This window comes from Hippopotamus amphibius, chromosome 10, assembly GCF_030028045.1.
Source record: "Hippopotamus amphibius kiboko isolate mHipAmp2 chromosome 10, mHipAmp2.hap2, whole genome shotgun sequence".
Classification (NCBI taxonomy): Eukaryota; Metazoa; Chordata; class Mammalia; order Artiodactyla; family Hippopotamidae; genus Hippopotamus; species Hippopotamus amphibius.
Window position 1 is genome coordinate 99222367 of NC_080195.1, and position 25364 is coordinate 99247730.

A 25364-nucleotide genomic window follows, 5' to 3' on the forward strand; every position below is an offset into this window, starting at 1 on the left:
ATTGTCTATACAGATGTTTTGACATCGAAGAGGTGAAGCATAATTCTCTGCTCCTTAATTGTGGGCTCTGCCTAGTGTCTTCCTTCCAAAGAGTTCAGTACACAATGAGGGGACAAAAGAGTATGCTTACAGTGGAGAAACCTCACAACCACTACCCCAGTCATGTGATCAAAGTCAACACCAACAACAGTGATTTACCATGTTGATAGTAACAGGTACCCTTGATGTCATTTGATGAAAAGAGCACTTTACCTCTGTGGCCTTTCTTCCAAAAACCATAACCCCAGGCTAAGCATGAGAAAATTCCAACAGAGCAGCATCCAACAAAATACCTGACCCGTACTCCTCAAAACTGCCAAGGTCATCAAAAGGAAAGTACAAGAGACTGTCATGGCCGAGAGGGGCTGAGAAGACCTGGCAAGCAAATGTCATGTGGTGTTCTGGATGGGGATCTTTGAACAGAGAAAGGATTTTAAGTAAAAACTAAGGCTATAAATAAAGTGTGAATAAAAGACAGACTTTATTAATAATGATGTATCAAAATTGGTTGATTAACTGTACAAATGTACCATATCAATGTAAGACGTAAATATTAGGGGAGACTGGGCTGGGGGTATATGGGAATTCTCTGGGCTATCCTCTCAATTCTTCTGTCAATCTAAAACTTAAAGTGATACCTACTTAAAAACATTGGAAGCTTCCACATCAAATTTTAATAAGGACCTATTTGCTTTCATGTCAACATTGTGGCTTTCAAAACCTGTCCATGGAATTACTGTCAACTGAAAAGAACTTGTATTTAAAAAGATCATTACTAATCTGGGTTTCTCGTCTATGGCATCTAAAATAACTAGACAAAGCTTAGTTTTGCATTTTCTTAGCAAATCTCTTTTCCAATAATTTGCGTAATGTGTGGCATTTAAATTCTTTTAAAAACTTTCAGAATTTCAGAATATTCACACATATATCAATAATAAAGGATATTCTTCACTTTTTAACTTGAACTTTGTCTTAGAAGTGTAAAATTCACTGCAAAGAATTCAATTCCTCTTTACAAATTAGAAATCTGAGGACTCGTGCAGTTTTTGCCTAGCTAATAACAGAACCAGGTTCGACTTTGGACCCTCAATCTATCGGAATGCTCACTATTTCAGCAAAGTGTTACAATATTCCACAAATTCTGAATCATGCCTTCCCCACCAAACCACCCAAGATTAGTAAAAGTATATGTTTTCTGTTGCCCCCTTTTTACTGCTTTTTCACTCATATTCTTGATTTTATTAATAATGAGCCTTTTAATTACTCATATTTGTAATTATCCCAAGATCAGTTAAAAGATAGAATTATGAAAATAATGGTTGTTAAATCTTTCCAGGTCAGGAGGTTCTCAAACTCTGTTGTGCTTCAAAGTTACCTGGGATGCTGGATCAGACAGTAGGATCCATCCCATTCTAGCCAAGACCTGGACCTGCTCTATGTGCTGGGATGGGTGTGAAAACACACCTCCCCAGAGGGATTCGGATTCAGGTGGTTCATGGACTACACTTTGAGAAATGATGTCTGGAGCAGAGCTTCTCAAGCCTTAACGTGCTCCCGAATCACCTGGGGATCTTGTTAAAATAGTTTCTGATTGGACAAGTCCAAGGTGGGACTGATTCTGCTTTTCTAACAAGCTCCCAAGTGACTGGATTCAGCTGTTCCTTCAGGTAGTAAGGGTCTACTTAAGATAATCCATTATAACTCATCTTATTAAGGCTTTTTTTTTAAAGTTACAGGTTATTGCATTATGAAACACTTATTAGAACGGCTTTTCTTTTTCCTTTTAGTAGTGGTAAAATACACAGAACATACAGTTTACCACCTTAACCACTTTTAGGTGTGCAGTTCAGCAATTAAGTACATTCACTTTGTTGCGAAGCCAATCTCCAGAACTCTTTACATCTTGCAAAACCGAAACTCTATACCCATTAAACAAGTCCCCATTTCCCTCTCCCCCAATCCCCTGGCAACTACCATTCTAATTTCTGTCTTTATGAATTTGACTATTCTAGGTACCGCATATGAGTGGAATCGTACTGTATTTGTCTTCTTGTGATTGGCTTGGTTTATCTTTTTTTTTTGAAATAATAATCAAATCTTTCATGCCTTCCTTCCATAAGCCTGTGCTCTGCCCCACAGATTTGTGACATTGGAACCATCCTAAGAATTGAGCACCTTTTCACACATCCTTGAGAGCTAAGTCTCTCCTTTTTTGTTTTCTGTTTCTTTAATCAGAGAAGTTATCACGAAATAGGCTAGAAAGAGTCCTAGGTTTGAGGCCAGAAGGGGAGGAAACTACACAGCGATTCAGAAGATTGAGTGATTTCCATGCATGAAAAGCTGAGGCGAACAAAGCCTCCTGGCCAAAGAGGTTCGAATAGGGTGAGGACAAGAATGAAAATTAATACCCAACATGATTTGGTTGAACTTTAACACATCATCTCTACTATCACTGGGTAATTCTCAATACCCCTCTGTACCCAATTCCATGAAGGATACAAAAGAACTGAGACATAATCTGGCACGAAAAGAGCTTCGAGCAGCCCTGTCCAGTGGAAATATAATGCGGGTCACACACGCAGTTTTAAACTTCTAGTAGCCACATTACAAAAGTGAAAAGAAATAGGTAAAATTAATTTTATAATATACTTTCTTCACCCCAGTATACCCTAGATTTTATCATTTCAACATGCAATCAATGTAAAAAGTTATCACCAAGACAGTTTACATTCTTTTTTTTCCCCCACAGCCTAACTCTCTGATATCTGATGTGTACATTCCACTCCCAGCACACACCACTTTAGACTAGAACATTCCAAGTGCTCAACAGCCACGTGTGGCTAGTGGTCACCACTGGGCAGTACTAACTTAGCATCAAATTTTAAAGATCAGGAATATCTTTCAAAGAGTGATGAGTTGAACGTGGACAGGCTGAGGTTATGGGGGAAATTGAATGCAAGGATACAGGCTCAAACAGAAATAGATATAAGATTGAATACACTGAGAAGACTATATACGTAGTTCTATATGCCATCACAACACCACAAATTTAATTACTGGAAGGGATATTCAATTTGTTACTACTGTTAACCCTATTTACCAGCAAATTTCCCTTCTTCCCTCATTTCTCTTTTTTCACTTCTCATAATTTGTACTTATGAGTGTGTGCTTGCTTCAAATGTGGAAGCAAATGTAAATAAGGTTTCCTTTACAACTAGTCATCTTTAGCCTAGCTCAGTCTTCTATATTTTGAGAGATGAGGTGAAAAGCAGGTATTGTAGAGATATCCTGCTAAATTCTCTTTTTTATCTCTTGAAAACACCAAGTATCCTCACTGGCTGCTTTCTCCTAACACTTTTCTTGCTTTCTGACTTATTAAAAAATTCATAGCCTGATGAGTTTTAAAGATGCAATTAATTGGGGTTATGTATGGAGGCTTTTAAAAAACCACATAATCGCCAACAAAATACCAATCAGGCTGATACACAGTGAGGCAAGAGAACCACCAGTTATTACCAAAACCTTAAATTATATAGAGGTAAAAATACACAGCATGTTTTGTCCACATACCTTACTCAGAAACCCGTGTGTGAGGTAGGCTATAATCAAAACAGGAAGAGGCATTTTCACAGATAAATTTCTCAACAGTCGCAGACTGTCACTTTCAAGCCCCTGACTTGCTCCTTCCAACCCATCACCATCTGGCCTTGCTCCAACGATCTCCAGCAACTGTTCTTTCAAGGTCAGTGGCAACAAATGCACTTGTCTCTTTTCAGCTCTCAAATGCTCTCTACCATATCACTTTCTTCCTTAAATTCTGTCTTCTCTAGGAACACTTATCCTCCCATTCTCTATCTTAAGCTAGTCATCCTTTCCCTCTCACTGACTCCTCTTTGAATAACTGTGATTATAAAGTAAGACTCAGTCCTCGACCCTCTGCTCTTACTTTCTCACTCAGATTTATCAGTCATGCCTAAGGATGCAACAGCCTCCTCTACTCTTAGTGTTGACCCTTCAGTCAACATTTCCATTCCTTTGTTGGACATCCACATAGAGGGCATTTGATTACATACAACTGCTAGTACATTTTTAGCAATTGTACGAGATTAGAATCAAGTACCAACTGACCATCAACCCCTGGAACTGTACCCAAAGAACAATAAGCAATTCCTCATTGAGTCAAAATCTATCTTATGTGGAAGCAATATAAGGGAACAGAACCAACATTCAAATTTTTTTTTCCATGTACAATTCAATTCATTTGCTGTTTTACAACTTATAATTCCAAAGGCTTTACAATATCACATTTCCTTAACTTGTTTGTTGGCATATAACTTTCGTAGTTCAAATCAAGAGATCACACGTTCTAACCCATCATCAAGATACAATGTTTACTTCTTCCTTGTAGCTGGAACTCAGCAATTTGTTTGCTCTAGATCTGCTGGATATTTTCTAAACTTTATAGCATCTTTCTTGAATCTCTGTTACTTGCTAAGGTATCTCGGTTTCTGATCTCTCACAGTTACATTCCAGTGATTTGTGACAGTCTCTTTTGGACTCCAGTCCCTCCTGCTTGACCATGGTATGTTCCTTTCGGAGCCTGCTGTACGGGATTTCACAGTCACCCTGTCCCTTCACTTTGTAAACCATAAGGACATGCTCATATTCACCATGCTTTCATTGTACTTATTTCTGGTGGGTCAGACAATAAGTTGGGAAGGGAGAGCTCCCAGTGGCACCCTGATTATCCTGTCAGCCTTCTTTGGAAGACGTCAGAAGGCCCTTGGGCTAACTTCTTCAAGGAGACACTCTACCACATACATTCCAACAACTTCTTTTTCCAACTCTTCTGAATCCTCAAGACGCCCAATGCTCAAGGCAGCGTTTTTCCTCAACTAAGAGACTCTCTTAACATTTGAGAAGCTGCTCAGGTCTTCCAGCTTCCTGCTTTCACAGGGTTCTTAATCTCTGCGCACTTTGTGAAGTTCCCATGACACCCCCCCCTTGATGTCATCATTCGTGATCATTTCTTCTTTTGATTTTTTTCCCATGATCCCTTTATTTTGAAGACTGGAGATGACTGCACCTACGGAGGGCATTTGCTCAGGGGATTTCTCGAGCTGTGCATCGATGGTGTCACCAGCTCCTGTCACACTGGGTGGCCTCATCCACTTTGTTGACCTGGGCCAGCTGGGTAAGGGAGGGAACGCACTCCTCAGGGCAGCTATTAATCTCTACCACTCTATCTTCACCCGGGTTCCTACCCTCCACTGACATCTGCTTTGCTCCCTTTCTATGACTTTCCGGTGAAGGCTCGGGGGGGTGGGATTTCTCATACTGTGCCATCCTACCACAACATTCAACATTTTGAAGGAGCCCCAAATGGTGGTGCCTGCTGAACAAATTCTACTTGGTTGTAAAACCCAGGTACCCTCTCCCACTACGCTATGCTTCCATTTTGTCCATAAATACTGGTCACTGAGTCATGTCCCTATCCCCACGGGCTGTACCTTTACTCCACTCAAACTACCCATATTCCTGAAGATGGAGCTCAGGTCATGTCATACGTAAAAATGTTCCGAAATTCTGAACTCCAGTAAACCATTTCCTGAGTTATAAAAAATCCTTCTAGTTTTCCCCTCTCCGTTTCACCTGTACTCATCATGACCCCTCATCTTGGACTCTTCATCACTCGCTAAGGTTGGCAGAGGAGTTTCACTGCCTTCATTCCATCTCCCTGCCGGTCTGGCCTAGGACCTTTATCACATTCATTCATCATCAGTGCTTACAAACAGCTACCACTCCATGTGTCTGTGATGGCCCAGGCTCGGTTGTCCCAGCCCTCCTCTCTCCTAAGTGGGAGACCCCTAACACCCAACCACCACGCTGTGCAACTCGAGCGTTTATTACAAGTCCCTTCTGGATTCTCTTGTGTATAAACTAGATTTGAAACGTCTAGCTTTAAGAGACGATGGAGCGGTCTCTGAACAATCAGAGGAATAAATGGTGTTCTGTATTTCAGGGATTTTCTAATTCAAAACTCCCCCCCCCAAAAAAATTACATCCTAAAAGATGCACAACTATTTAGGGCAAGAGGAAGTAGATAAGGAGAGAATGACGCAGAAAAAAGAGATCACGGCATTTAACAAAAGAGTTAGCCAGGAAATATCTAGGATGTGGTATTTGGAATTAGCACAACCATTTACGGGCATGAGAGCACTGCTCTAAATTCCCAAGGCTTTGTTAAAACCCAGGAAAAAGGATTAGAATTCTGCCATTGTACCCGAAACACTATCAAGGGAAGAGGGACACAATATCTAACAGAATAAAAAATATAAGTATACATGATTCATCAAGCTCTTCCATAAAAATATGTTTTAGAAAACATCCAGTTCTACTTTGAGTCATGTTTCAAAAATCATGTGATCTTGCCAGTGGGCATGGATCTAGCTAAATTAGAATCTCTCCCTCTGTTACCATTCCACTGTGCACTTAGGAGCTGCCACTCAGATGTGTAAACAAGGCTTAGCTTCAATACTGTAAATCAGTTTGCCAGGGCTTATTGCTCCTGAGAGAACAGAAATAACTGGATTTCTGCACATCCAAGGAAGAGGGTTTGGGGCAGGAAATTACTACATTAAAGCTTCGATATATACTGAGAGGTATATCATGGAACTATTTAGCAGAGAATTTCCCCTGGAAAATTCTGATCCCACTCTCTAAGCCAGTGTCTTATGAAGGCTCCTAGGTCTGGCCCAACTGAGTTACCTGTCTACACCTGCTGATACTCACATCTAAAAGCAAAGAAATTACTGTAAATCTCTGTGGCAATGGAACATACAGCCCATGTTTTAGCAAATAAATAATGGACTTGATAATAAGGGGATACTGGAGGCTGTTTCAAGATACTACAAAACCCTAGAAAAATCTAAGGTCCGTTTAAAAATACGCACAATTTGAAACTATTGATCAGTGCCTTCCTCAGTAATGTAAATATTAAAATCTATTTCCGTATTGACCAAATCCCGCGTGTCGTATAACAGAATGAGAACAGGGCTATTCTTGAACCTAGCAATTTTCTTTTCTCACTGCAACTTCAATCACGGATGTAAATGAAAATTTCTGCTCACTTTGCTACTTTTCTGCTTGACTGAATTTTGTAATGAAAATGTCTGTTTCTTTCCAACAGAGTACAGGCATCATTCAGATTTTACACACCAGGCAGAGAGTGAATGCAGTTGTTTAGATGCAAGATCATTTAAATATGCATCTCTACAAGCTACAGCCCACTTATGGATGCAGCAGTTTAAAATTCTCTTAAGCAATAAAGTAAAGGCATCAAATGAAGGTGCATTCAGGCTTCAAACATTTTCAGACTAGTTCTTCCCATCTGCACACAGCCAGCCCTGCCCTCCTTTCCTGGCTCTCCTCAACCAGAAAGCAGTGAAACTCTGCCAAAGCCCATTCCATTACCCAAACGTCTCTCAGGTCAACAGTCCAAAGTCACATGACAACTCCATCTTTCGTTGACCTCTCCAGGGAGCAAATATTTTGAAGAGCAGGAATTCTAGGCATGCAGAAGCTCAGCCTTTAATTCAAACTAAATCTGAGCTTGGTTTTCAAAGTAAGGCCCTGCTGCACAGAGGAGGCACACACAAATGTGTTTGAAGAAGGCAAATCTCTCATTTTAGGTTAATATTTATAAAGGAGGAAATTATATATGATTAAGGCTTTCAAATACAGGGATAATTCCAGAGTATCTCTCATTCCAAATAATATAGCTTCCATCTTTCACTCAAAATTGTAAATATGACTAAGATGTAGATCATAGGAAAACTATACTTAGAGTCTCAGTTGTTTTAACCTAGAAATGTTGAGGTTTTGGGAAAATGATGAGGAAAGACTTGATTTTCGGTAAAAATATTTCCTAATCGGAATCATCTAACAAAAGTATAAGTGATTTGCTATTTTCTGGCCCAAAGCAGACTTTCTAACAGTGCAATTAGGCTAACAGGCCACTGGATTCACATTATGTAAGCTCGAGGTGACCCATTTAATGGTGTGATGTAGTCTTTATTCAAGGTCACCGTTCCACAAGGCAAGCGTGTCTGCCTTTCTCCCAGTCAAAAGAAGTGTAAGGTCAGTTCCCCCTCGTGGCCTGACACCCTTCCCATTCACACCATTACATGAGAATTCTAGATGTTTCGTTTCTGATTGATGTTCAAACTGTCTGGATATCTCAAAGCCTTAGCTTTTAAATTTCTATAACAGGGAAGCTGGCTACTTATATCAGTCCTTAGAAAATGCATATTTCGAAGACCATATATAGAAGGTTGTCTTTTTGGGAAGACAAAGCTGATGTGTTGAAAAGCCAACCGCACACCAAGTAAGTACAAAAGACATCTTTGATAACAGTTCTCATGTGCAAATAAACATTCATCAACTGTGTGTTTTCTTGGAATTCTGAGCACTTGATAAGATCGTCTAATTGTTCTTTAACCATTTAGGCAGTTGTTTAATTAATATTCCTACATTAGGACAGTTTTCCATGTTTTGCTTCTAGATGATTTCATCCTCTCCTTGCCTGTTATAAACCTTAGTACAAATGGAAGCTCTCTTCACAGCATAAGATGCTAATTCCAACACTGAGATCACATCTATATAGAAAATACATATTCTGTAAGAAATTTATATCTAAGTTAAAATATCTAAAAATGTTTTTAAAGTCAAATTTTAAGAGGATTGTGCTTAACTGCGTATCTTCATTTCTTTAAAAAATATGAAAAATGAATACATGAATATTTCCTAGGGACTTACAGTTGATTCATGTTATCCTTGCATACTAATTGTCACTAACCCAAAGAAAAAGCAAAATAAAACAAAGCAACAACAAAACCGCTTGATGATGGTGACAGCTCAGCATGAGGTATATTTTTGCATCAATAGCAGGGTTTCTACATTAAGCTCATTCAAGTCCAATTAATTCCTTTGCATGAAATCAAGGGTCCAGGGGCTGTTAATAAAAGCTGAAAACAATCCTATCTTTTGCCTAAAACAGATTTTTATCCCAAATAATACAATAAACCAACAGAGAAAAATAGAGTAGGCATATCCCATGCTCATGTGCTCGGTGTTTCATCTGAGATGCCTAAATTCACCATTTATTGATAAGGAAATCTGGCATATATCCTAGATGAAATGTCCAGGGAAGCTAAAGCCAATACTCTGCACTATTAGCAGTACGCTGCATGATCTTACCCTGCAGGGACAAGGCTAATTATCAAGGCTCTGAGAGTCAGAGTTAAGTCTGATGACCAGTAAGTACTTGGAGGCCTGGCCTGGATTTAATAACTCTGTATTCATCAAGTCAGGCCTTAGGGAAACCAACGCACTGATGAGTTTCCTAGTATGTGTATTGTGAGCAAATGAACAACCCAGGAGGACTCATATAAACACCAATACTGAGAAGGCTGCAGAAAAATGAGCTAGAGGAAGAATGGGAGTCAGCAGAGAGAATAACAAAGACAAGCGCATAATAATGATGTGGAGAGAAGGCAGTGATCCGTAGGGTTAGACATCACTGAGACATTAAGATACCATTAAGAAGGACAGAAAAATGTCTGAGCAAAGAGCTCATTCACTGGAGTTGAAGGGATGGATGCCTGATAACAGCTGACTGGAGGGAGGTGGGTGTTGCAAAGATAAAATAGTAACAGTCGACTATCATACCAAGAAGCCCAGCTGTGAATGGGTAGAACAACAGTGGAAGTTAAAGATATGGGGTTAAGTGAGTGATGTGAGGACCCAGGGTCTCTGATGCACAGGGAAATATGAGAAGGCTAAAAATTGCTGATATATGAAATGAAATAAAGGGTCTACTGACCAAAGGTCATTATGAAGTCAAAGATCAAACACGATGCAGTTAAAGAACCTACTGAAGAAAATATGTGCCCTGGTACCCATGACTCAATTGAGAATTTTGACTAAAAATTTAAAATGAGAACCAAAATAGAAAAAGAAAAAGAAGCTAAAATATTTAAATGGAAAAATGCAGGATAAGGTCCTGGCATACTAAACATGAGCCTACTATATTAAATATGCTTAGAGAATGTAGAATATCACAAGCTCCTGACTGGGAATTAATTCTAAGTCTTCAATACAGCAAGAGGAAAGAGTCATATCACCAACTCATAGGAATCCAGCAACCTGGAGCTGATGAAGAAATCATACAATAAAAGAAGGGGATCTTCAGTGAGAGCCAAAAAAAGAATATTCTGTCAAAGTAGTTAAGAGTAAACGGGAAAATTTAGGGGAATTCCAGCTGGGCAACGTTTTTGAAAATACATGTACCCCTAATTAATAAAACAATAGGATGGCCCAAATTTTAATGTCATGAGAAGATTTAAACCTCTAGAAAGGGAGTAATTAACATCTACATATCAAGCACCTAGTAAGCACTACATTCACCTAATCATTTAATAAAGGCATTTCAATTATGATAGGAATTAATGGTTAGTATACACATATTATCCTAACTCTTAAGATAGAACATAAAAATATGAAATAAGTTTTTAGATTTCATTACCTTTATAAATGATACTTAGAAGTGGGTTTCTGTTAAAACAATCCTTTACTATTAGAATTAAAAGCTAAAGATAATGAAACTGTCATAAACGAATCTAATGGTATATTTTATCTCTGAATACAGATGCCTCTGGTGACACCGGTGTCATTCTTTACAATAAAACAGCCAGTTATCTTACCAGCAAAATGAGTTTATTCAGGAATAGCAGAGGAATTGCAATTTGGGACAATCAAGCTATAGCAAAAATCACAGGCAAGCCCAGGAAACGAAGGAGAGGAACGTTACTTTTTAGAGAAAAAGAAGGAAGTTGGGAGAGGCTGATCTAAACAAAAGTCCATTGGGGGAAAAGGGAGAGTTCAGGGTGGTGATGGCTTCTCATCGGCTGAGTTGCAGAGTTTCCCACTGGTTGGGCTTGCTATTGGGCAAAGAGAAAATCTTCCTTTCTTCTTCTGGGGCAGTAGAGACCTTCCTGCTCAGCAATGTAAAGCTGCAATGGGTAGTGTGTACATAGCAGCGCCCACTTCAGGGATGCCCAACTTCATTTTAAATGAGGTTTCTCTTTCCTGATTTTTACACTGGCTTTAAAGTAGACACATATAGACTAGACCCTACTTCCTAGAGATAAGAGTTTAATGTTCTTTTATCCAGGCCCCCAAAAAACTTAATTTCTAACTAACTTGAGATTCTTAACGTTACTTCTTGGTTGTTAAATAAAACCTTCCCTTCCCCTATTGATCAATACTGGCATAAATAAATGACATTTATTCCTGTAATTTTAGAAGTTCTTTCAGGCATGTGAAATTGCTCCTTTATGCCCTTTGCCTTCCTAGTGTTTAGGCTATTCCTTCTTTAAGTTTTCCTTCCTTTTAAAACATTCAGATAACTCCTCAATTCATTTATTCAATATGCACTTATTAAGTACCTACTATGTGCTATGACACGCTTAAAGCTCTGGGAATATATTTTAGTGAATGAAACAAAAGTCCCAATTTTCATCAAGCTTACATTTCTGATAAAAAATAATTATTTCCAAATTTACAAGCATTGCAGGAAAACCTCAGTCTTCAGCACCATGTATTATTTATTCCCAGTATAGCTCTATGATTATTCTTTTCCCTCATCCAGCCCTGAAATCCACTAGTTGTAAAACTTTTCTCCCAATTTATTACTCTCTTATGGGTCTGCTATTTAAATTCAAAAGATGTATGGCCACGTTACTACACTTTATGGAAATATTACTCCAAAGTATAAAGAGTTTTTTCTCTAACCCGATGTACCATTAAAAGACTTGACATAATTAAAGGCTTAAAACCACACTGACTGTTTAGATATTTTCCCAGACATCACATAAAAGAAACAATCAAATGAATTTAATGCCTTTGTAAATAAAAAAGTGATTTCTATACTACTCTAAACTTAAATAATCAACCATCTTAGTTCTATTCTAATTTTCCAACATTACGTACCAATACTACCCACACAAACTACTGTCCCCAGAACATGTTTTCTAATTCATCTCTTCATTTTCTCTACATATGCCTTAGCATCTATACCAGGCCTCATCCTCTTTCCAGAAACTTCTACTGTATGCTCCAGCCTTATCTCCTATTCTTACAGCAACAGAACAGTTCATACCATCTCATACACAGAAACAGTTCATATCATCCAGTCATAAAACAAATTATTAATTGGATTACAAATTTCAACAGACTTGTGGTTAGAAGAGAACTTTTGGGGAAGAGGAGTCAAGTTTTGGTCATGATGAGTTTGCGTCCTTGAACAACTCGTCACTAAATCAGCAGAGAAGGTCAGCATGTTTCCAGAGTAAAAATGATCAAAACTGTAAACTTCCACAACATCTAAAATAGTGAAATTCTGCCCTGAGTTCTGTAAAATAGGTATGAAGGTAATTTGGTATACAGTCATAAATTACACCCATGGAGAAACAAACATCTTCTACTAAAGTGGATACACAATATACAAGCTCAGCTCTATGTAATCACAGTTTAACTTTTTCCAAGTCAAAGTCATCTAAATAAGGACACCTCTAACACTACTTTCACTCACAACTTCTAATCTTAAAATTTCTAGATTAAAAAAAATGCCTGGAAGTCTAAACTCAACTTCATCCTGCCATAGACCTACTTGATACATTTCTCTGTAACAAAAAAGAGGTAATAAAAATCATTTATAGCCATCTCATTTAGCTGTCTCTCTGCTATACATCCCCATATTTCTAAACTCTGTACTTAATAGCTATTAATATTTTCTTTGCTTCTTCCACTTTCGGTCTTTCTAATGTGAAGGTGAGTCTACCCCTCTCCTTCCCAACTTCCTTCCAGTATATGATGTATATGATATGTCATATACATATATCATGTATATCATGTATATCATATATAATGTATCGTGACTGCCTCAGTATTGCTCAGACCCAGGCAATGGCGTATTCTTTCTTTTTATCTTACAACCGTTTGTTATTTTTTAACTTTTGGTTTTTCTTTTTCTTAAGTTAATATTTGACCCATTTTTCTGCAACCACAGTACTGCATCTTTCCCAAATTCTGCAATAGAACTCTATAACCACTCTAAGCACAGGCAGGTCCATCAGGAAATGCATCAATGCTATGTTTTTTTTTTCCTCCGGAGACCTCCCTCTTGGGAACCTTCCCATTCTCTTCCAATCTGGACTGGCTTCTTTCCAGACAGCTGCACAGCTGTTGCCTTGGGACTTCCCTTCACCATCAGGTTTCAAAGCTAAAGTCTGAGACTCACTGACAACAACAACAAAAAGGCTCCTGGGACACATCACATCACCAGCAAGAGCTGAAATTTATCAAGGGATGTGGAAGAGAGGGAAAGTTTAATGAAGCCACTCAGTGACTACTGTGATAAAAAGAAAGATAACAGAATTTATCCCTAGACTCTACAGCACAGCCAACATTGAGAGCTTGCTGTGTCGAGTACTAAAATTTAAACATTTCATCACATCCTTTGATACTGAAATGGAAATACATCTTTACTCGGGCTTCATCTTGGCTGTTATCTTTACGTCGTTTCTTACATTCATGATTTTTTTTGTGCATAATTTTTACCTCAATGCTCTTTGGTCAATTCCTTCACTACATACAAACATCAATTTACTTTTTAGAAATGTATTAAAATATCTCAGAGAAATTACTTTCCCCAATTTCACTTCAATATGCTTGATATAATTAACTCTTCCCTTCATAGTAAATATATTTATACTTTACTGGGTACTATTTGGAGATATTATAAAGATATGCTGTACTTAATTCACAAGATCAAAACTAAAATTTTTTAAGTCCACAAAAAAGCATTTCTCAGTTCTTTTCCTAAAGAAATACATCAAAAATGTCCTGTAATTTTTGTGATGGCTTTAAGTCTATGTCTAACATAGTTTACATATTATTTACATAACTTTTAAAATGTAGTTTGCTAATTAAAATATAATGAAAACTAGGGTTTCGTGGTAAGAGCCTGAGTTAATTCACTGAATTCCGATCGTTATGTTGAGTTTAAGCCACTTTCCTGTCCTAGGAACCAAAATAGTTGTTTGTACCACTCTTGAGTTCTTCTTACATTTCATATTCTCTTTCTGGTTACAATTATTCATGTCATATTACACATGGTGCCCTAAATCCCCCAAAATCTGGTACAACTGTCATACACAAATTATATTTTCTACTATAGTTCCTTGGAAAGTTATTTACTGGCCAAAACAGTAAACAAAATCAAGAAAAGATCTCAAATGTGTTATTTGTTTTGAGAAATAACATAATGCAAATTGAGTTGTAAACACAAAAGGGAAAATCTGTTTCCTTTCTCTGTTGCAGGTAGGAAGTGATGGAAAGCAACACATCACCTAAAAAAGAATTTCCCAGAGTGAAAGAGAACTTTGATGGAATTCCATTTCTTTCTTGATTCCCTACCATAATCACTTCTACTCAGTCACATTAGGAAAAAAGAAATGTCCATGACAAAAGACACAGCTTGAGGTTAGCTGGAAAAGTTATGGTTCTTCATATTAAATTTACATTAAAACAGCAAGCTAATGATTACCATGATTACCATGATTCAGTTATGCCGATATAACCAGGAAGCAGCTGTTTAGTGGCTGGCACAGAAAAGTAAATGTTTCAAGACCATCGGATCTGATATGACAGTACCAATTCCAAATACACAGAGAGTGAAATTAAAAACTCAAAATAACATACATCCACTCTAGCTGATGTGTTATTAAAACTAAAGGCATTTTTGCCCTTTTCTAATAAAGTAGGTGAAAACCTGACCATGTGAAATTTGTTACACGTGACTTTTTAAAATTTCCTGGATGCCAGCATCTGTCTGTCCGTCTCTTTATATATATGTAAACAATCTAAAAACAATATAAAAAATAAAAGAAATTAAACACAGAATATACTTTTCACAAGTTTAGCTGCTGCTATAAAAGCACACGATAAATAATGGGGTCATAACTTACTTGTATGGAGAATCCATGATAATCTCAATTTTAAAAAATTTCATATCTCAGTATCTCTTGGAGTGAGCTGCAATACATATATACAACTCAAATAGTGATGGTATTTCATATAAAAATGGCAATGAAAGCACCAGATGATTCCTGAGTTTCTACTCATCTTTTTTATTATTGAATTATTAGCTTAAAAAAAATGCTTCCTACTCTCAAAAATTCTAAGCTAAGTTGCCAAAAAGACAAAAGCACCATGTGCACATGCAAAAAAGGAATTGGATGCCAGCCTGAAAATAAGCATTCAGATATAAATGTAAATTTAAAATGATAACAATAGTATTTCTTATAAATGAATGAAAACACTAATGCTTTTTAAAAACTAATACCCTATCATAACCAACTACTTCTTCTTCCTGAAAATGATGCATAGCCTTTAACATCCTACCTTCTGCTCCTCACTGTCTAAGTACTTAAAATATATTTCTATTCTTGCCCCATCCTTGAAATCCTAGCACAATGCTACTTCTTGCCAAGTCCTCCTCAAAGTCCTTAGCTAGAAATCCCCTACTCCTACACTATACACTCAGAAAGAGGGACCACATCTCGCCTATCTTCAGGGTCAAGCACATGCAGGTGGTCAATAAAAACTTACATAATGAATATATAAATTACAACTCTTATTAGTCACTTTTGTAGGATTTATTTCTTTGTGAATAGTCAATTGACTGTTTCCCAAGTTGGAAATTTAGAGAAAATTTAGAAAAAGATAATTTTATATAGTCTCTTTATTATTAACAAATAATAGAAATTATGAATGGTTTTTAACTCATTGTCAATAAAAAAATCAAAGCTAAATATAGAGGTATCTGTACACTCAGGATCACACACCAGCACTAAAAAATTTCCTCCATATTTTAATACCTACAATGAAACAGCACATATGTTTTATTAAAGCAACTATAAGATGTGCCAAACCTTCAGGTAATAATTATTTGTAAAAATCAGATGAAGGCAAATATATCTACCATGATGTTTGTCACAGCATCATTCACCAGAGTCACAGTAAAACAAACAACCTAACTGCCAAGAAAAAGGAATGCACACATTATAGTGTCTGGTGTAATGCTAGATTAAAAATAGTGGTTTCAAAGAATATTAAATTTCATGAATAAAATATCATAAAAATGTTAGGTGAAAAAAAAGCTGGTCACAACAGGGGAAACAGAATTATTATGTAACTATTAAAAAAAATAAAAACAAAACATATATGCAAAAAAATAGACTGAAAGGAAGCCAGATAGTTTTGGTTATTATTTCTTGGTAGCGGTTACATTTTCTAAACTTCATACAATGAACATATATTACATTTGTAATCAGAGAATTTCAAGCACACAAACTGCAATCTGCAGCACATATTACCAATGAGATGCCTATTAACCTCACTATACACTTTTCAACGCATTACTGAGAAGTGTTGAAACAATACGTCAAATAAATTGAGATTTCTTTTTCTCGCCTATCATCTAAGACCTATGCAGATAAACTGTGCATTTTAGTACAACACTAACAAGAGAGCACACCCATAAAGTATAACAGCAAATTTTCAAAAGTTGTTTTTCTTCTTAATGACATATAGTATGTCATTACTTATATCTAGAAATGACTCCTAAATATATCTCCAGTAAAAAGCACAAAATCAAAGATTTCACTAAGTAAATCATTCATGCTATCACAGCTCTTATCCCAGACAAAACATAAGTTGTTAACAGTCCCAGAATAGGGACATAATAGCAGATACAACAATTAAAACGAGAAGAAACTAAATTGGAATTGGAGCCAATAAGAAGTGCTAAATTTCTCTTTTCTAAGTTTCCTTTAAAAAACCAATCTTTCAACTTATTCCCCTTCACAAACTTTAGAAACCAAATCAAGCTGGAGCCAGCAAAACTGGGACCAACGTGAATCACTGGTCTTGGCAGATGGCCCAACTGGAAGGAAAGTATTTTTATAGGTTTTCCTGCTTAACTGAATGGGAGGGGGCCTCACCTTCTAAGTCCTTCCCCATCCAGAAGGCGTCTATAGGATGAACGTAATCTTCCTGTTCAACAATCCACCCTGAAACAAATGTAGCTCCTAGATGCAACTTTTTTGAGAAAAAAACATTAAGCAAGATCAAGGATCTTTCTGAAGAATTATTGATGATTAATGCTGCTTAAACTTGGTTGAAGAAGGGAGACATATCTTTTATTTTGGCAACATGGTGTTTCTAAAATATATTTTCCCATAAGAACTTATTCCTACTATATGAAACTCCTAAAGCACATCTACCAACAGATAAAACAAATTAAGAATCATTCTGTGTTCTTTCAAGCCTTTTGACTCTTTTTCAATCATCACTAAACTGAAGGTAGATACAAAGTTTTATGTACTGATTTCATGGTCCAGCTTTTTCTGAAGATAAAAAGTATTTGTTTATTATATAAATTAATAGAAAAAGGGCTTAAATAAAATAAAAATCACCTGTAATCCTACTGTTTGGAGATAAACACTGGTGAGATTTCTACTCCATGCATATTTTCTTTTACATAGTTGAGAACCAGACTCTATATACTATTTTTGGAGTGTGACTAATATTCAAAGGGGAAAGGCCACATAAAAAGGGGTCTGATGTCTCTCCGAGGTGGGTGATTAGCCTTCCTGAAGAAGAAATGCCCAGGGATTCGGATCATTCTTTCGAGGGCACAATGTAGACAATCCTTAAAAACACAGAACATTCAAGGATTTGTATCCATCTCATGTGCAGGGGCCAGGCTCATTAAGCATTGTTCTCACTGTACATTTATACAGCCCCAGCACCCACACTTTCCAGGACTTCATAAGGGATCAGATCTGCAGAGTTCAGAGGTCACAGGACTGGAGGAGCGAGAGGCAGTAACTAGCTGTCCTACTGGATTACCGTGCTGGGGCATCTGAGCATTTAAAAAACTCCTTAGAGTCCACGATAAAAATGTTCTTCCATCCCCATCGCCATTCTTAAAGTTAGGTGGAGTCCTCTGTTGCAATCTTGAATATTGTTCTGCTGTGTACTGTGTCTCAAGAGAATTGCTTAGCACAAATCCAAAAAAGTTACCCTGGTACAATATCTGTCAAAGTATCCAAATACATGCTTTTCACACTAAAGAGGATTAAGACAGCTGTAGATAACTGACACAAAAGTAGTCACCTAGCTACCATGGAAAACAATTTACAGGTTCCTTAAAAAACTACAAATAGAACTACCATATGATCCAGTCATCCCACTCCTGGGCATATACCCAAAGAAAACCATAATCCCAAAAGAAACTTGTACCATAATGTTTATTGCAGCACTATTTACAATAGCCAGGACATGGAAGCAACCTAAATGTCCATCAACAAATGAATGGATAAAGAAGATGTGGCATATATATACAATGGAATATTACTCAGCTATAAAAAGGGATGAGATGGAGTTATATGTCATGAGGTGGATAGACCTACAGTCTGTCATACAGAGTGAAGTAAGTCAGAAAGAGAAAGACAAATATTGTATGCTAACTCACATATACGGAATCTAAAAATGGTACTGATGAACTCAGTGACAAGAACAAGGACGCAGATGCAGAGAATGGACTGGAGAACTCGAGGTTTGGGAGGGGGCGGGGGGTGAAGGGGAAGCTGAGACGAAGGGAGAGAGTAGCATAGACATATATATACTACCAACTGTAAAACAGATAGCCAGTGGGAAGTTGTTGTATAACAAAGGGAGTCCAACTCGAGGATGGATGATGCCTTAGAGGACTGGGATGGGGAGGGTGGGGGGGGCTCGAGGGAGGGTGTGGGGGGGAGTCGAAGGAGGGAGGGAATACGGGGATATGTGTATAAAAACAGATGCTTGAACTTGGTGTACCCCCCAAAAAATAATAAATAAATAAATAAAATTTAAAAAAAAAAGTAGTCACCTAAAAAACAAAGTTTGCTTGTCCTAAAATTTTATTAAAAAAATAAAATTCAAAATTAAAATGAATTGAATAACTCTCATTTCTCATCTGACCATATCTGAATAGCTTCCTGGTCCTTACTACGTGCATGCTTGGAAAGTCTTGACTATAAAATGAAGTAAAATGAGATTTAAGGTAGTAATTCTTTAATTCCTAATTCTTTTGGATTAAGCTATTAACCCTACTTTGCCCCCATGAATCAACGGTAACTTTCCTTACGCAACGTGCCTTGCCTTTATTGGACAGTGACAAATGCAGAAGTCCATCAGTTTCCATAATGCATCTATCACACCATGAAAAGTAGTAATTCAAATGGAAAAGGGCTGAGTGCTTTGCAAAGAAAATATCCTCCTTCAGTAATACTGATGTGCTTGAATCCCGAATGAGATAATTAATAAAACGTTCAAATGATTACAACAGATCTTACCGTCTGGTGCCAGAGGCATAACTAAAAGCCAAGGGTGAAATGAGAAAGCCAGCTCCCTCTCAAGGGAAATCATCCACTCCATGGCAAGAAAGGGGCAACAGCAAGCTAATACACTTTCTCCATCTAGACAAGGAGCACAAGACGCTGTAGAGCAGGGATGCCCAAGGCAAATAGATGGCTTTGAGAAAAATAACCCAGTGCAGCACCAGATCCTGCATCTGATAAGAAGGTCAGGAAGGTTGCATGCTGAACATAACAGGCATTTTTCTCTCTTCAAGCTTTGTTTTGAATTTTAATACGCTTAACATTTTAGACAATCTTATTTGTTTTCTAGGTAGCGCCTTTAGTAAATATGCTTAACATTTAAGACAATATTATTTGTTTTCTAGGTAGCGCCTGAGAATTAACTTTAGTAACATAATCTCTTCTGTCTAAAAGATTTATTTGGACACAGCCAGAAATTTTAGAGGGTACTTACGGTAATGCTAAACAGTAATTCTTTGTTCAAGCAGCAAGTAATATATAAGAATGTCGCCTATTACTACCGTAAAGTGGAAACCTGATCATGCAGAGAGATTTACCCTGGGACCATGGAGGTTCTAGCGACATGGCTGTGTCCATTATGAGACACATCTACAGTGAGATTTTTTTAAAAGTGTTACTTATTGCCTTCAATTCACGGCCTTTCCTCTATGATTTGATTTTGTAAATCGGGTGGTTATTGGCTCTAGTACAATTTTTTGCTAATACTGTAAGGGACACTGGATTGAGAATTGAAAGATCTTGGGCTTTGGTCCTTATTCTATCACTAAATAGCTGCAAGAAATCCAATCTCACGGATTCTCAATATTTGTGCCTGTGAAGTGAGACTAATAAAACCAACACTGTCTGCCTCACAGAGGAAGTATTTCAGTGGGTGCCCTATGCAAGTATAAAGAGTTTGATAGCTCTATGTGTAACATGTTAAGATCTAGGGAGGAAAAAAGAGGGCAGGGAGAAAAGAAGGAAGGAACAAAAGGGAATGGGAAAGGAGGAAAATAGGAAAAACAATATTTAAACTATTGGGACCATGCAGTACTAACGGAATTAAAATAATATATAAATTACACACGTATGTTGTTCCATTCCTTTTCCAAAAAACAAGACTAACTATGCATATTCACTGGGGTTGTATCATACACCACCTTTTGTAATACTTTTAGTTAAAGAATGAAATTTTGCCATTTGCAGCAACATGGATGGACTTGGAAGGCATTATGCTAAGTGAAATAAGTCAGACAGAGAAAGACAAATACTGTATGATATCACTTATATGTGGAATCTAAAAAATACAACAAACCAATGAATAAAACAAAAAAGAAGCATATATAAGAGAACAAACTAGAGGTTACCATTGCAGGGGGAGGGGCAGTATGGAGTAGGGGAAAAACAGGGGTCGTTATGGGATTATATGAAATCATGTGAGAATTCTGAAAATTGTAAAACACTATAGAATTTTAAGAATCTTTAATTCAATTAAAAAAAAGCAGGAAAAAAAGACTTGGAAAATTTGATATCACCTAGGAATCAAGTTGTACCCGCATTCCTCAATTCTAATCTAAGCTCAGTAACAGTATAAAGCACCATATGTTCTACTGATACTTGTCACGTCAGGGTCTAATTTTTTGGTTCAACGGAAAAAATACCAGGAATTCATAAAATGAGAAAATATGATGAAAGAGTCATACAAGCCAGGTACCTACTGGAAATATCTAATGATCATCTAGTCCCATTAGTAGTCAAGAACAGGTAGTGTCGATGTGCTAATTTAATACCAGATACTATACCAGACCTGGGACATTGGCTACACACATCACAAGTGATATCTTTTGCAATTATACAATCTGTTCAAAAGATGAAAAAGGAATCTGATATGTGCTGAGGCCAAAGCCTCAGCAGGAATCACCTCCTTCCCATCCTTTTACGGGGAAAGAATTTCCCCTTTTGGGGAAAGAATTATCTTATCAGCTTCTGCATTTCCTCTCGCTCATCTTCACCCTGCACATTACAGCTCGGTACATATCTGTTAGTGGAATTTTGAAGTGGCCCTCCTTCCACAGCGGTTAACAAAATACGGTGAGGACAGGTCATTAACGTTACTATCAAACGGGTGTCTTCTAGGTGAGATTAATTATCAAAAACCAACTTACTTGGGGTGGAGTTTGCCCAGATGGTACACACCTCAGTTGATCGTGATAAAAACACATATCTGATAGTAATCCCAGCATTATCACAAAATCTCCTGACTCCATATTTAGATCTGAACACATTTTATGTCTCTTTTGTTCCTTCTCACAGTGGTTTCCCCCTTGGAGTTTCAATACTCCTGCCACAGGAAGAGAGCTTTCCAGAGATGGGGAGATGTGCAGAGGAGGGGCAGGGAGAGTGGCTGGCAGAGGGGATACACTTGATTTGGGGTCACAGGAAATTTGCCACAACGAGTGGCAGTATGGTCATGGATTACAATCTTAATGTGGATTCCACCTTTTAGTTAATTCCAACAATGCTGAATAGAATTATGAAGCAGGAAGATTTAAGCAAAATGCTATGAGTCTACTTCTGAAACACAGCTACCGTCATGAGTGTTACATCAGGTGACATCAGCAAGTGGTAAAGAAAATGTGTTTGAAACATTTCATAGAATGGGTAAGTGAGAACTAAAAGAAACCAATCACTAACAAGACCTGGCCCATGTAATTAACTGGATCCTGGTCTACTTCCTAACTTATACTGAATTAAATGGTTTTTATGTTTAACAACTAAATTAGACTGAAATACACAGTTCCTGAAGACGGCTGACCTCAATATTTTCTTGACATTGGAGTTCTGTACCTAGTATTTAAACATTACTTATTTTCATCTCATTAACTTCATCTTATCAACTTCACTTCTTGACCAGTCAAATAGAAATGGGTCAAAAGCCTTGTAAATATCTATAAACAAAGAATAAGGAGGAACAAGGAAACTCTTTAATTGCCAAATGTTTAAGAATCTGGTTTTCCACACTGTCTTTATCATAAATCAACCAGATGAAATCTTCATTCATTGGGCATTAGCCCAGTTTTCTATTAATATCTCAAATTGTGTGCAGGCATGAAGAGTAATCAGTATGCTCTTATGACATTCAAGTTTGACCCAAGCATTATACAGATCTCCAGAATCTGTCACCCTGACCTTCTAAGTTTGCTGCAGGGACTTTTTTTAAAGATCGCTTTTAGTCTTGACAAGATGTCATTGGAATGAATATCAATATTTGTCCACATCCTCCACAGATAAATCCCTGTGTCCTTATTTACAACTATCGCACCGATGAATAAACTTCTGGAAAACATCTAGATGCCAGCTATCAGATCAAAGACTGCTCATTTCCCCAATGCCTGGTTACATAAAAAAATTAACTAGGAAGAGACAAAACCAAGTCAGATTAAATACAGAGTATAATAGTGCTTCCAGAAGAAAAAATATGACACCACATAAAACAACTCAGTTTTAAAATCACAAATTAAAGTAAAATCTGAGGTCACTGAGAAACACACGTTTAAACCTCAGTGATCAAACTGTTTCCTCTAGTTTGATGTAAGCATAAAAAAAACTTTAACTCTAATTCCCCAATTATCATCAAACAGAAGGAGTAGTGGGTTGCTGTAGGAAGAGATTTTTAAGAAATTAGCAAAATGCACATTAGGCTCTCTTTTTTACAAAGTCTATGTGAAGAAATACACAAGGCCTAAATTCTATTAAGTCTAGATAATTACTGTCCATTGAGAATCATCTACAGAATTTGGCAACATTAGGATTCCTGGGCCCCACCCTAGGCATGTTCATTCAGCAGTTATGGGACAGGTCCACACATTTTTAATGATAATAAACACACTAGGTGAATTCATTCTGAGGCAGGAAGCCCAGACATACTGCTCCTTTATTGTCGGGACAGAGGCTACGCTGAGTCCAAACTATAGTCCAATACAGAGTGAAATGCTGAAGGAAGAGCCTGAATATCTGACCTAATAATTAGCGCATCCTTCCTTTGCATCCCCAAAGCCCATGGCCCATCAACACCAGCTCCAAGGTCAGCAGGCTCACCTAAGCAGCGGTAGGGAATCACAATGTGGGCATGGGTCTTGCATTGCTTCCGGCCCCGCTTGCACCAGTTCTGGATGGTCACTGGTTGGTTGGCTTCCACCACATTGGTGATCTGCAGTTCAGGGTAGACCTGGGAGAGCAGACAAAAAGGGTAAATCGTTACCTGAGGCAGAGCTGGCACATAAGCATCCGACGAACCACTGCTGTTTTTCTAAGGTATTCAAACCTGCTCTAATTGTGACCAAGCTTGGGGAATTCAGCATAAAGAAAAAGATCAAGAACCTATCCTTCCATTCAAAACACTAAGCAGTACAACTTTTACTTTCTTTTACTGCACCCATTCAGGCTTAACTTATTTTCTAGGGGAGATAAAACAGAAAGGGAGGGGGGCCCTCTTAAAAGCATGAGGTTATTTCAATGCAAAATAAACTGGGGTGATGATGATATTCTGTAATGCCCTAAATAAATATTATAGTAGATACACCTGGGAATATTACCATGACTTAAATTCAACCTGCATCTGTCTTACTCAGGCAAATATTTCACATACAGGATAAGACACACAGCAGGCTTTCTACATAAAATCCTTCTTTTTATTCAAAGTAATTTACATAAGAATAATTTATCAAACAGTGATCAAGAGTGGCATTTAGATAAAGAATTGCATTTATGAATCTCTTCTCTTGATAACTAACTACAGCCCTTTGCTCTGATTACCCTTCTCAATAAATCATGGTGTTTACCGAGCACTTCGAAAGAAACGTGAAATTTGATGAACTAAAATATATTTGTGAAAATATCAAATCACTCCTATTTATTAATAATAACAGTAGAGATTTCAAGGAAAAATATAAACACAAAAATTTATTTCTAAAATGGGCTTTTGCATAAATCTTGCATTGCACCAGGGTTGCTATTTTGCCAGTTAAATACAATGAAGAGAGAAAAACACAAGAGAACTGAGGGTAGAAGCAAGGGAATGGTTATAATGATCGGTTATAAGGAAATGTAAAGTGGGAATATGAAGGGTGGGATACACAGTTAAAAGGCTGTAGTATCAATGAATGAGTCCTGGTGTGGGCTACAGAATTTTGTCCTAAAGGTACCAAAGAAAATGGGATGGTTAGAAGCAGTGCTCGGAGAGTCAGAGATTTGAAATGAAGATTCTGGAGGAGTTACGGTTATTAGTAATTGCAAGGAGTATAATATGAGTATCAAGGGGCATGGCTAAAGAAGGGTGATGAAAGCAAGTTCACTGGAGGAATGAAAATCAAAACACAGAGGAACTGGAATCTTCGATCATCAAAGCTGATATTAAAATCACCTATCAATTACGAAAGATGCAGTTGATTGAGTGACAGAAGGCCAGGACCTAAAACTTTCAAAGATTGAGGAGGATGCCACTGAGGTAGAAAGAGCTCTTCAGATGCCTCCAACAGGTAGAGGAGAGGGGCTAATGAGTCCAGGAGCATTTACCTCACTGTGTGGGTGGTGGACATTTTAGGGAGGAGGAAAAAATGATTTGGAAGTGAAAATGAGTGAGAAGGAAGACATCCTTACCTCGAGGCACAGTGCTATGAGGGTTGCAAGAAAAGAACTACCTGAGGAGGCTACAGGGGAAGCAGTGGCTTTGGGGAAGAACCAGGTTTCAGAGCAAGAAGATACTGTCCACAGTGT

General features: G+C 37.5%; 1 protein-coding gene across 6 annotated transcripts in view; it reads right to left on the reverse strand.

The window, feature by feature from the left end:
• Window positions 1–25364, reverse strand: part of APP (amyloid beta precursor protein) — a 272596-nt gene that overhangs the window by 175390 nt on the left and 71842 nt on the right. For all 6 annotated transcript variants that reach the window (XM_057696995.1, XM_057696997.1, XM_057696998.1 and 3 more), the window contains exon 3: window positions 23688–23817. In XM_057696995.1, the coding sequence (XP_057552978.1) occupies window positions 23688–23817 (130 nt within the window). The remainder of the gene's footprint in view (window positions 1–23687; window positions 23818–25364) is intronic.